The 12,457-nt window shown below is 53.0% G+C and overlaps 1 protein-coding gene across 3 annotated transcripts in view; it reads right to left on the reverse strand.

Moving 5' to 3' along the window:
- Positions 1 to 12,457, reverse strand: part of RGS12 (regulator of G protein signaling 12) — a 93,121-nt gene that overhangs the window by 63,476 nt on the left and 17,188 nt on the right. For all 3 annotated transcript variants that reach the window (XM_027103834.1, XM_027103833.1, XM_027103835.1), the window contains exon 3: positions 10,805 to 10,921. In XM_027103834.1, the coding sequence (XP_026959635.1) occupies positions 10,805 to 10,921 (117 nt within the window). The remainder of the gene's footprint in view (positions 1 to 10,804; positions 10,922 to 12,457) is intronic.

The following is a 12,457-nucleotide window of genomic DNA, read 5'->3' on the forward strand; positions in this document are numbered from 1 at the left end:
TCAGGCTTTCTCTGTCTCCTCCTTTGCTGTCCGTAAGGCAAAGAGACGAAGGGGTGGGGCGAGAATCTGGCCACAGACTCTCCGGTACTAGATGGTGTCCTGGGCATCCCAGAGCCCAGCTCACTTCCTGGGGAAAGAGAGGTGCCCGGAGCTCCTGGAACAAGTGACCAGGACATTCTGAGCACCAACCACACCCACCATCGCATCCTCCTTATTCTGGTGGGAGTGTTGACCCGGGGCCACAAAGCCCAGCACAGCCCCCGACAAACCCAGCAAGTGCTGGTTCGGGCAGGAGAAGAAAAGGCTGGTGGCAGCAGACGGCGTGGAGCTGCCCAGCTCAGCCTTGACAGGACAGCCCCCTCTGTGAGCTGAGGCCAGCCACCCTGTTGGCGCCTCCACAAGAGAGCAAACGGCTGGAAAGCAGGGGGGTCTGGGGGGCACCCCAGCCTGGAAGCCCGACGACAGCACCCGCGGGCGAGTCCTGCAGCTGGAGGAACACAGAGGCCTCTATTCCCTGGGGCCGCACCTGCCCGGGGGTCCGTCCTGAGCTAAAAATGGCATGAGAGTCCCTGTGGGGTGCGCAGACCCGGGTCAGGGCAGCTCAGGGAGTATGCTGGGGAGGTGTTCCGGCCAGAAGGGACAGATGAGAGGGAGGGGAGGGCATCCAGCGGGAACTGGGGACCCTGGCGAGCTGCATCCCCGGGCCAGGGGCTGCAGGTGGGGTCTCAGGGCCAAAGAGCTCCTTCTTCGTTGTGGGTTCCTTGCAGAGTCACCTGTCTCCCCAGGAGCCTCTCACCAGTCACCATCCCCCGCCCCACACCAGTGCTGGAAAAGGGAGGGCACATTCTCCTTAATACCCTGGACCCACCAGGGCTTCCCGAGGCTTCCGCCCAGCCCCGGGCACAGTTGGGCCTGGAGGGGACAGACACGCGCTTTACTCAAGGTTCAAAGTAACCAAGGGAGATGAGCGCAGACAAGCTCAGAGACAGGCCTGCGTCAGCCTGCCCGGCCCCTCGCCCCTTCACGAGGGCAAGGAGGCCGGCGAGGGCCAGACCACCCTCACTTGGGGATGCCCAGGCTTCCCAAGGAAGAGGCTAAGTGTGTAAAAGGCACAACCGGAGGAGGGTGCACAGCGACCGTGGTGACCGCCGTGGGGAGATGCTCAGGAAACGCGGCCTCACCTGCCATCCCAGCTCCTCAGCCCAGGCCTCCCACGGCCGCCTCAGGGCCTCGGCTGTGACCCCTGTGGGCGGGGACCCTCGAGTCTCCCCACAGCGCTGCCGAGGTGAGAAGTCTGACCATGCGCCATCTACCTGGCCCAAGCCCCCCACTCCCCAACCCCTCCCCTCACCCGAACCACCATGCGGCCCAAAGGGTGACCCTAACTGTCCCCCCTTCCTGCCCCGACACCCCTACTGCTCATTCTCGGCTTAGCAGCCGGAGGGACCCTTTCCAAACCCTGAAGCTGCCCTGCCCACCTCCTACCCATCCACAGCACCTGTGCCCCACCTCCCGCCCCTCATGTCCATGCATCCCTGCTGGGAGGCCAGCTCCTCCGGGGCAGGGGTTGGTGTCAGTTTTGTCCAGTGCTGTCCACAGAGCCAGAATAACGTCAGCACACGGTAGGCGTTCAAAAACCAGTCACTGAATGAGGAGACACTCAAGGTACTGAGAAAACCTAGTATACGTCCCTGAGTTAATAGGATCTTAAAGAGAATTAAGATCATTTCCTATGTGCATAGTTTAAAGAGTAGACTAGCATGTCAAAAACCAAAAAAAGCAAAAACTGGCGGTCCAGTGGTTAAGACTCCGCGCGTCCAATGCAGGGGGAGCAGGTTCAATCCCTGGTTGGGGAACTAAGATCCCACATGCTGCACAGTGTAGCCAAAAAAAAAAAAAACTAAATAAAATTTTTAAAAAAATAAGCAAAAACTTCAAAGTTAAATTCCCCTAGAAATAGGAAAACAGCAAAAGTAAGAAATGGGTAAAAAGAGCTTGTTTTGAAATGTCTGAGTAGATTTCACCCTGGATAATGGGACTTCTGGAAATCGCCCAGTGTCCCAGAGGTGAGCCAGAGGTGGGAAGGAGTGAACCAAACCAGACAAGTGGCCACAGCCGGCAACTGGGCTCTCAGTCTCAGGTCTGAGGCCCAGCTCGGGGTCCTGCTGCCTTTGCTGTAGGGAGTCAGTCTCAGGGGCCAGCCCAGCATAGCTCAGGGAGCTGGTGCAAAGCAGCTCACTCGACCTCAGCCTCAGCATCAGAGGGACCAGGCGAAGCCCCCTACCCCCCAAAGCCCCCTGTCCCTCCAGAGCAGAGAAGTCTGGACAAGTGGCCAGGGAGGGAACCGCGTGGCCTCAGCGCCCCCTGCTGTCCAGTCCGGGCACTGCCAGTCCTGCTAACAACCCCTGGGCCTGCTCAGGTGAGAGCAACCAGCACAGGCTGCCTTTGACGGCCGGAGCAGGCAGGCACGGAGAAACTCCTGCCAACGGCCAGCAGTGGCTCAGCCAGCTCCACGCACAACATGGGTCAACGGCCTCCAGTGGGTGACGGGGAGGGGCAGCTCCCAGAACCTGGGCTGGGGCACTGTTCCCTTTTAGGCCTGCACTGCTCAGCTTGGGACCCCTGCACCCGGGTCCCACTTCGAGGCCCTGGGAGCCTTGAAGATGTCCCACAAACGCGCAAGACGCACTTTCTGAGACCGGCTCTACACACTGCAGGCAGAGGCGGGCCTGCAGTGCAGACTCCACTCTTCCTGCCCCGCCTCTCGGGTCCCGCCCTCCTTGGCGACCCTCCAACGTTAGCAGGACCAAAACTCACAGAAACCCACCCGACGCTTGCACACCTCCCGTCTCGAGAGCCCTCCAGGGAGGACGCCCCCCACGGCCCCCGCCTCCCCCCACCTATCACCAGCTCCCTTCCCCTCCCTCCCCCTTCGTCCCCCACGACGCTGCCCCACCAAGTCACAGGGAAAGCGTAGCCATATCGCTGCTTCTCTCCACGGTTCTGCACTGGACATGCCACCACGAGCCACAGCCACACAGATGGAACTGTGCAGACACGTTCTCTGGTGTCCATCTGCTCCCGTGACACCTGCACACCACGAGGCAGCCACAGGGCGTTCTAGCACAAGCCAATCACACTGTGGGTAGGAGAGGTGGCCTCGTCTGGGAGGCTCACGACAACGCCGCCTTGAATTGCTGCCCGTCTCCTGGTCTACACGGTGCCGTCTCAGACACGAGGGATGCTGAGTCTCAGGCCACCTGTGTCTTCAGTGTCCCTAGTGACAGCAAACACTCCCCCGTGCCTGGCAAGAGTCTGGCTGCTTCACGTCTGCACCAACACTCACGCCGTCCGCCAGTCTTTTCCACTCCAGACCTCCTGGGATGTGGACCTCACTGGCTGCAGCTTGCCCCCCTGGTGACTAATGTGGCTGGAAGCCTTTCCAAGGCCGCATTTGCCGCTGTGGATCATCTCTCATCAGAGGCCTGTTCGAGTCTCTTGCCCACTTTGCTTTGGTAGGTGTTGTGAGGAGCCTCCGTGGGTCACCGCACTCATGTCCCCCCGCCCCGTCCTTGCCCTCGAGGGAAGGTGCGCTTGCGTGGACACAGGTTCCGAGTATTCGCTGAGTCAGATTCAGCCTTGGTCTTTATGGTCAGTGCTTTTTGTGTTCAGCTTAAAAAGCCTTTCCCTCCCCAACACCACGGACATGCGCGTCTACTTTAACCCCTACTAACTCGCGTTGTGCCCTTCCCAGGGAGACCTGCGACACAGCTGGATTCACTGCGTTTGCACGGCGTGAGGGAGAATCAGGTTCTCTTTCACTTTTTCCATGTAGACCCCTACTTACCCCAGCACCACTGAAAAGACCACACTCCCCCCTGCTCTGCACGCACGGCCTGACGTCCACAGGTGCTGGGTCTGTTTCTTGCTCTCTCTCCTACTCCGCTGTCTGTCTATCCATCTATCTGTGTGCCGCCACTTCCACAGTTTTACGTTTCTCTAACTTTATAATAAGTTTCAGCAGCTCATAGAGGAAGTCTTCCTACCTTATTCTTCTTCAAGAATATCTTGGCTACACTTGGCCCTTTGCATTTCCACAAAATTTTTAGAATCATCTTAAGTTCCACAAAACAGCTGTTGGGATTTTGGTTAAAATTACATTGAATCTACATGTCATTTTCAAACTGTGTCCACAACTGATTTTTGTATAGTGATCATATATCCAGCAACCTTGCTAAACTTACTCATTAATTTTAAGAATCCATAGATTCTTTTGCATTTTTCCATGTTACGATCACATCATGGGAGAATAATCACACTGTCATTTTCCTTTGCACGTTTTTTGTTTGTTTGTTTGTTTGTTTGTGGTATGCGGGCCTCTCACTGTTGTGGCCTCTCCCGTTGCGGAGCACAGGCTCCGGACACGAAGGCTCAGCGTCCATGGCTCACGGGCCCAGCCGCTCCACGGCATGTGGGATCTTCCCAAACCGGGGCACGAACCCGCGTCCCCTGCATCGGCAGGCGGACTCTCAACCACTGCGACACCAGGGAAGCCCCGTTTTTTAACTTCCATTGTTCTACTTTCTTAGTACACTGACTAGGACTTGCAGTAAACATTTAAATGGAAATGGTAACAGCAGACATCTTTCCTCGCTCGATCTCAAAGGGAAAGCTTAAGTCTGACACATGCAATAGGCTTTTTTATATCCTTATCAGGTTAAGGACGTTCCCCTTAATCCCTATTTTGTTAAGGTTTTTTTTTAACCATGAACAGATATTGAATTTTACCAAATGCCTTTCCTACTTCTATTAAGATGATATATGATTTTTCTACTTTGTTAATGTGGTGAATTACACTGACTGATTTTCAAATGTTAAAAAAACACTGTCCTTGGAACAAACATGAACAGCTGGATCCAGGAGACATGATGTAGTCTAGGACCTTCCACCTCTCTCAGCAGTGAGCTGCCCCATAACCCTCCTTTCCTCTAAGGCGTCTCTCAGGTTTCGGAGCCAAGGTTTTGGAGGCCTCATAAAATGAGTTAGGAGGTAAAGCCTCTTTACTGATTGTTTTGATAGGTTTCTGTTTCGTTAATTTCTGCTTTGACCTTCATCGCTGTCCAGCTTCTACTTCCTCTGCGTCTGTTTACAGCTCTTTTCCTAACCTCTTGAGGTGACTTCCTACTTTCCTTCATGTCTAACATTCGCTCATAAAGCTACAAATATTCCTCTAAGCTCAGTTTTAGCTACATCTCACAGGCTTAGATGTATTTTCTTTATCATTCAGAATATATTCTAATTTCCACAGTGATTCTTTGAACTCTAGATCACTCAGCCTCTCACGCTGGACGTGAGTGCGGTATCTCCTCTTTGCCACTGGTTTCTGCTACACCTGCCTGTGGCCAAGGACAGACTCTGGGTGAAGAGATGTCCATACCTGTTGAGACTTGCTTTATGGCCCAGCACATGGTCAGCTTCCCTACGTGTTCCACGAGGAGGAAAGGATGAATTTACTGGGTGCCGCACTCATGAGTCCAGCAGGTCAAGCTGGTCAGATCCCTTACCTCTTACTGAACTTTTCCTGCTCAGTCTGCCAGTTACTGAGCAAGGAGTTAAAAAATCTCCTACTGTGAGTACAGATTAGTCCAGTTCTGTTCCTACTTCTGTCAGTTTTTGCTGTAGACATGTTGAGACTGTGTAACTGAATGCAAACAAAATTTATAACTGCAGCTCCCTGCTGCCTCACTATGACGAAGGCTCCTGTCTATCTGTGGGGCGCTCTGCCTGGGAGACCACTTTGCGATCAGTGCAGCCCCACGACCAGCCTTCTGATTAGTACTGCACAGTGTCTCCTCTTCCGTTCTTCCATTCGCGTTTGATGTGTCCCTAGCAAACAGCATAACCAGACTTTTAATGCTGCCCTGACAGTCTCTCCTTTCTAACTGGGATATTTGACCCCTTTACTGTTATTGTAACTACCAGCACAGCTGGACTGAACCCCCTCACGGAGGCTGCCTACTTGTCCTTCCTGCTCTCCACCCTTTGTCTCTCCTCTCCTCCTGTCTCACCTTCTTTCAAATTCAACATTTTTTATTATTCCATTTCTTCCTTCTATTAATTTAAAATTTACTTATTATTTTATTATCTTAGGTTACCCTGGAGATTACAACATGCATCCTTACCTTATAAAACTCAAATTTTCATCACACCTTTGTCCTCTTCCTAGTGGAGATAAGCTCCCAGAAACAGCTGACCTCCATTCCCCTCTGCCAGTGCTCATCCTGCCGTGCTGTAATTTAATTTCATGTACTTTCAAACCAAACAAAACACAATTCCTCTTGTTTTACAGTCACCACTCATTTGGAGTGACTGATACATTCACCACTTTTGCGCCCCGTCCTGTGCGGTCCTTCCTGGGTCCTCCTCGCCCGGCGTTTAGAGGGCCCTCCATCTGAGTCTGCTCCAGGAGGCTCAGCCTGAGACACGGTGTCCCGAGGGCCCAGGAAATGGACTCGGAACCGGCCTCGTGCAGAGGAGCCGGGCTGGTGGCAGCCGCATGCAGAGGCCCCGGCAGGGACAATTAAAGGCAAGATGCGAAAGCTGGTGCCTCTGGGGAGGGGGCCAAACAAGGGTGTGAGGCCCAAGAACGGGGATGGCCCAGAGGCCGCCTAGCACACCTGCCGAAGAGTGTGGGACAGAGGGAAGAACAGACAGACAGGGAGTTCAGCAGGCCTCCCAAAGGCGAGTGTTGAAGTTATTTGTGCGTCTGCATTTTGAAATCTTCAGGCAAAAAGGTCGCAGAGATTGAGTCCCATGTCTCTAACATACTATTTTGACAAAAGAGGTTCACAGGTGATAGAAAGATCGTGTGCCCTGCAGTCCGTGGTCTAAAGAACACTGTGCCTGCGCGTGGCTTCTCATCTGTGAAATGGGGACACTCAGAGGGAAAGGGGAGGGGAGGTCTGGCCTGCTCTCAGATAACAGGAGACCCCTGGTGTCTGTCGTGACGAGAAGTAAGCGGTGACCGCAGGGCCTGGAGCGCTTGTCCGGAAGCAGACCTCGAGCCACCACCAAGCCACACGCGCTGGCTCATGGTCCCCGGGGGCTCAGGCCCCTGCAGAGACCCTTCTCCCAGGACGATGCAGAGACGACACCTGGCCAAACTCCCAGAGGGAGAATGCAGGCTTGGGGGGGACCCCCCTTCTTGGGACCCCGGAGCCCCGAGGCCCTGAGCAGGGGCCTGTTCCGGCCTCAGGGCCCCCGGGGGCTGCCCCACGGCCACTCCCGCTCCCACCTCCCAGTACCATGTGCCCCGCTGCCCCAAAACCCACCCAGGGGGCTTCCCTGGTGGCGCAGTAGTTGAGAGTCCGCCTGCCGATGCAGGGGACACGGGTTCGTGCCCCAGTCCGGGAAGATCCCACATGCCGCGGAGCGGCTGGGCCCGTGAGCCATGGCCGCTGGGCCTGCGCGTCCGGAGCCTGTGCTCGCAACGGGAGAGGCCACAACAGTGAGAGGCCCGCGTACCGCAAGAAAAAAAAAAAAAAAAAAACACCCAACCAGGACTCTCTGAAAACCCTCTGGAATCAGTCCCCCTTCTCATCTGGATAATGAGGTGATTTCAAGGCCCTTTCTAGCTCTAACAGCCAAAGATTCCAGCTTAGCATCAGAACACAAACTAACTTACTGTTCTAAGCAAAAAAAAAACCCAAAGTCAATTTATTCCAGATAATTGTTATTGAGTTTGTAAGAAACTATGGTTAATTTTTAAAACATTACTGAACTCAGATGTTTGCAAACTCATGCTCACAGCAGCATTAGCCAATTAGCCAAGAGGTGGGAGCTACCCAAGGGTCCATCATCAGACAGACGGATAAACACAATGTGGGCCATCCATAGAGTGGAATATTATCCAGCCTTAACAAAGAAAAAAATTCTGACACCTGCTACAGCATGGGTGAACTGCAAAGATACTCTACTAAGTGAAAAAAGCCAGACACAAAAGTCAAATTCCTGAAGGCAGAAAGCAGGACAGTGTGTGCCAGGGGCTGAGGGAGGGGAGGGGGAGTGAGTGAGTGAGTGATGGGCACCGAGTTTCAGCTGTAGGAGGTAGGAGCCTTCCGGAGTTGACGGGTGATTTTTGCAAAATGATGTGAATGTACTTATTGCCCCAAACTGGACACTTAAAAATGGTAAATTTTATGCTCTATTTTACTACAATTAAAATATATATCTCCTGACACCCTAGACAAAGGCAGAAAACAGCCACAAAGAAGATATTTTCAAAACCTTTATCTGACAAAGGATTTGTATCCCCAAAATGTAAAGAACTACTACAAAATCTATTTTAAAAATAATAAAATAAATAAAATAAAAATTTTAAAACTACAGGAAGGACATGAATAGGCTACTAATTCAAAGAAGAGAAAACCTGGGCTTCCCTGGTGGTGCAGTGGTTGGGAGTCCACCTGCCGATGTGGGGGGCGCGGGTTCGTGCCCCAGTCTGGGGGGATCCCGCGTGCCGCGGAGCGGCTGGGCCCGTGAGCCATGGCCGCTGAGCCTGCGCGTCCGGAGCGTGTGCTCCGAAATGGGAGAGGCCACAACAGTGCGAGGCCCGCGTACCGCAAAAATAAATAAATAAATAAATAAAAGAGAAAACCTGAACAGCCAAAGAGCCCGTGATGGAATGCTCAGTCTCACTCACAATCAGTGAAATGCATATTAAAATGAGTTGGCATTTTATTGAAACAGGGAAAATTTCAGTTTGACAGTACCAAGTGTCGGTGAGCAGGGTAGCAAGGCCCCTGGTCCTGCTGGCGGCCAGAGCCTGGGTGAGGCTCGGATGAGACTGTCACAGCAACTGACTCCCCAGAACACGCTCTCACAGCCCCGGCTGTGCACACGGGCACCTGCATGACACTGTCCGCTGCAGCTCCTCTCAGAGAGGTCTGTTCCCAACCTTCTATCACGTGGCCAGCAACAGCAGAATGGATAAAAATTTGTGACATATTCATAATGGAATGCTACATAACAAGTAAAATAAACTAAAACTACAAGGTAAAACTTGAAAGTATAATACAATGTTATAGAAGTGGCAGAATAAGACATGCAGTATGATTACATCTGTGTATAAAATTTTAAAACACACAAAATGAACCAGTGAAAGGACCACGGCTGCCAAGGTCCAGGGTGAGCAGGGAGGGACGACCAGGCGGGCACCTAGGATTTTAGGGCAGTGAGATGCTCTGTGTGACACTGTGATGGTGGCTGTGTGACCTCAATCCATCTGTCCAAACCTTTAGAATGTACAGCACAAGGAGTGGCCTCCATGCACGCTATGCAACCTCAACTAATCATGTACCCAGCATGGTGGCACATGGGAACTCTCTGTACTTCCTGCTTAGCTTTTCTGTAAACCCCAAACTGCTCTGAGAGTAAAGTCTATTAATTTTTTAAGGATTACAAATCAAAGAAGAGAACCACACAAGAGGATACTCTCGATATGTGTGGATCAATATCATATCTTTAAAGGGGGTATGGGGCTTCCCTGGTCGCGCAGTGGTTAAGAATCCGCCTGCCAATGCAGGGGACACAGGTCTGGGCCTTGGTCCGGGAAGATCCCACATGCTGTGGAGCAACTAAGCCCGTGCACCACAACTACTGAGCCTGCCCTCTAGAGCCCATAAGCCACAGCTACTGAGCCCACATGCCACAACTACTGAAGCCCACACTCCGCAACGAGAAGCCACCGCAAAGAGAAGCCCGCGCACCATAACGAAGAGCAGCCCCCGCTCGCCGCAACTAGAGAAAGCCCACGCGCAGCAACGAAGACCCAACGCAGCCAAAAATAAATAAATAAATAAATATTTTTAAAATAATTAAAAAAAAATAAAGTGGGTATGAAACAGAGCAGGACCCTGGGGGGCCTCCTGGGGACATATCCCCCAGTACCTCCCCCTCCCTCTTGTTTGTAGCAAAGTTTTAGCCTCCTAGGCCCTCCCCAAATTCCAAACTGCAAATTTAACCAGAGAAGTGAGAAAATGCAGAATCAAAAGAAAACAGTCGAGCAAGACAAAACAATAACAGTTTAGCCACTGAACAGTGTCAAGGACCTCTAGTTCCTCCTCAAGGGCTCTAGATAGCATCTGAGCTGTGTCCTTGATTCTGCAGATACTAAAATCCCCACCAGGTGGAAGAAGTTATGCAGGCTGCCCACCAGCATGTAGACCCCCAACCGGCTGGAAGGTTGATGGCTGAGATTCCTGAAACATCACCCAGTTACCTCACCACCAACCAATCAGAGAACTGTGCACAAGCTGATCACATCCCCAGGACCCCCTACCTCACACTGTCTGTAAAAGCCCTTCCCTGAAATCCACTGGGGAGTTTGGGTCTTTTGAGCATGAGCTACCTGTTCTCCTTGTCTGGTGCCTGTACTTTCCTTCCCCACAACCCAGTGTCAGTAGATGAGCTTTTCTGTGCGTTGGGCAAATGGACCCAAGTTTGGTTTGGTAACAGGCAATGATAGGCCCCCGAGGGTTCTTGTGTCTAGTACGGCATCTGGCGCGTAAGAGAGGACGGGACACACCGCGATGCGTTGTAGACCAAGGAGCAGAGGAAGAGGGTCCGGAGGGGGCAGGGGCGGGTGGGGCAGGGGAGGGGCTGGGTGTGCACAGAAGCCCCACTTGAAGACTGAGTTTACAGGAGAGGGAGAGGTGGTAGAACATGGGTGGGATTCAAAGGAGATTCAGATGTATCATTTTTTAAAACCTGGAAAATGAAAGAAGAAACCCTAAAATGAAGTTACCTCAAGATCATCGAGGGAGCGGGTGATGCTCAGCCTCCTGGACCTCCCGAAAGATCTCCGGGCAGAGGTACGCTGAGCCGGTGGCAGGAGTCCAATGCCCCGCCCGAACTTTGAGCCCTAAAACAAGAAAAAGACGTCGTTACCCTCTTGGGAGGAGACACTAGTTCTGCCTGACACACCGCCTGGAGAGACCGGAGGAGAGGAGGCCTCAAGGTCGTCCAGGTCAACCTCACATTACGAACGAGTCACCACAACCAAAAACGCAAAGTTGAAAAAAAGAGTCATCCCAGGGCCCCCGAGCGTTTGCTGTGCCACTTCCAACTATGTGTCCAGAGGACAACCCCAGCCTCAAACTCCTCGCCCAAGGGCAACGGAAAAACATGTGCGCATGTCTGGGAAAGCACAAGTGGGCGGAGGAAATCATTAGTAATATAAAGGCTGGTTTTCAGCAAGCTCGTGCTTTCACATAATTTTAGAAGCATTTTAGGAAATTAAAGAATCTCTAGACATTCAGCTGGTGTCTGAAGACCAAACCAACCCAAATGCATGAAATAACCAGCCATTAAAACATCTTATTCTTTCTCTGGGAAACGACCAGAATTAATTCGCTGTCATCATGCCAGACATCTCCCCAAATGTGGTTCCAGCAAATGTCATCACATTTTAAAAATAAAAAGCATCACAGCTGAAAATCTTTGACTTCCTGGGTACTCAAAATCCTAAATGACCGGCTTCAGGCATCAAGGAAGCTACAGGTTTCTAAGGACTGCGAGGCCTCAGGCACTCTCTGCTCCCCACCTGCGTAGGGACCCGGGCATCTTGCAGAAAGACAAAACCTTGCAGCACTCCCTTATAAAGCTCTCGGGGCTAAGTTTCTGCACAGCCAACCTCGCAGACACCACCCCCCGCAGAGCAAGCGGAGGGAGAGAAAGATCCAGAAGAACTAACAGGGAAAGAGAGGGAGGGAGGGAGACACAGAGAGCGGTAGACACAGGGAGAAAGGAGCTGACTCAGGGAGAGGAGACGCAGAGACAAGCCAAGGCTCCATCTCAGATGCGTCGTCACCACCAGCAAAGGGCTCCCCGGGCGTAGTATCGCGTCACCACATGTGTTCAGCAAACCCTAGCATTCCAGCAAGAGCCCAAGAGAGAAGCCGTGTGCACACTGTCCCAGCAAACGCATCCTCCGTCTCTGCGTGTCCACACCAGGCGGTGATGTGTCGCCAGCCTGCCCACCCGCAGTCCCCAGGCCGGTGGCGGAAAACAAGGGTGACACAGAGGGTGCTGGGAGCACAGAGGGCAACACAGACGCCCCACTGGGCTGCCGTGGAGCTGGGGCTAAGGGCAGGCGGGGGCCACTGGAGGGAAGAAGGCAGTGAGGGTGCCCGGCCACAGCCAGACCCCCACGGGCTCGAGAGCGTCACTCTGAAAGGGACAATGGCCACGGAGCCGTGCAGAGGTGAAGCTGCACCTGGGCTAGGGCTCGGCCGGGATGCCTCTAAGAAATCAAGTTGCACAGACGACCTGCCTGTCCCCAAATGGGCCCGGGGGACCGGGCACACTGCCGCTCGAAAGCTGAGGAAAAGCTGGCCTCCGAGAACCCCACCCCTGCCCCGAGCTGGGTGAGCCCGTGGTTCCAGTTGTGCCTCTGCTC

Source organism: Aethalodelphis obliquidens, unplaced genomic scaffold (assembly GCF_003676395.1).
Source record: "Aethalodelphis obliquidens isolate GAN/ISIS:26980383/991018 unplaced genomic scaffold, ASM367639v1 scaffold6, whole genome shotgun sequence".
Classification (NCBI taxonomy): domain Eukaryota; kingdom Metazoa; phylum Chordata; class Mammalia; order Artiodactyla; family Delphinidae; genus Aethalodelphis; species Aethalodelphis obliquidens.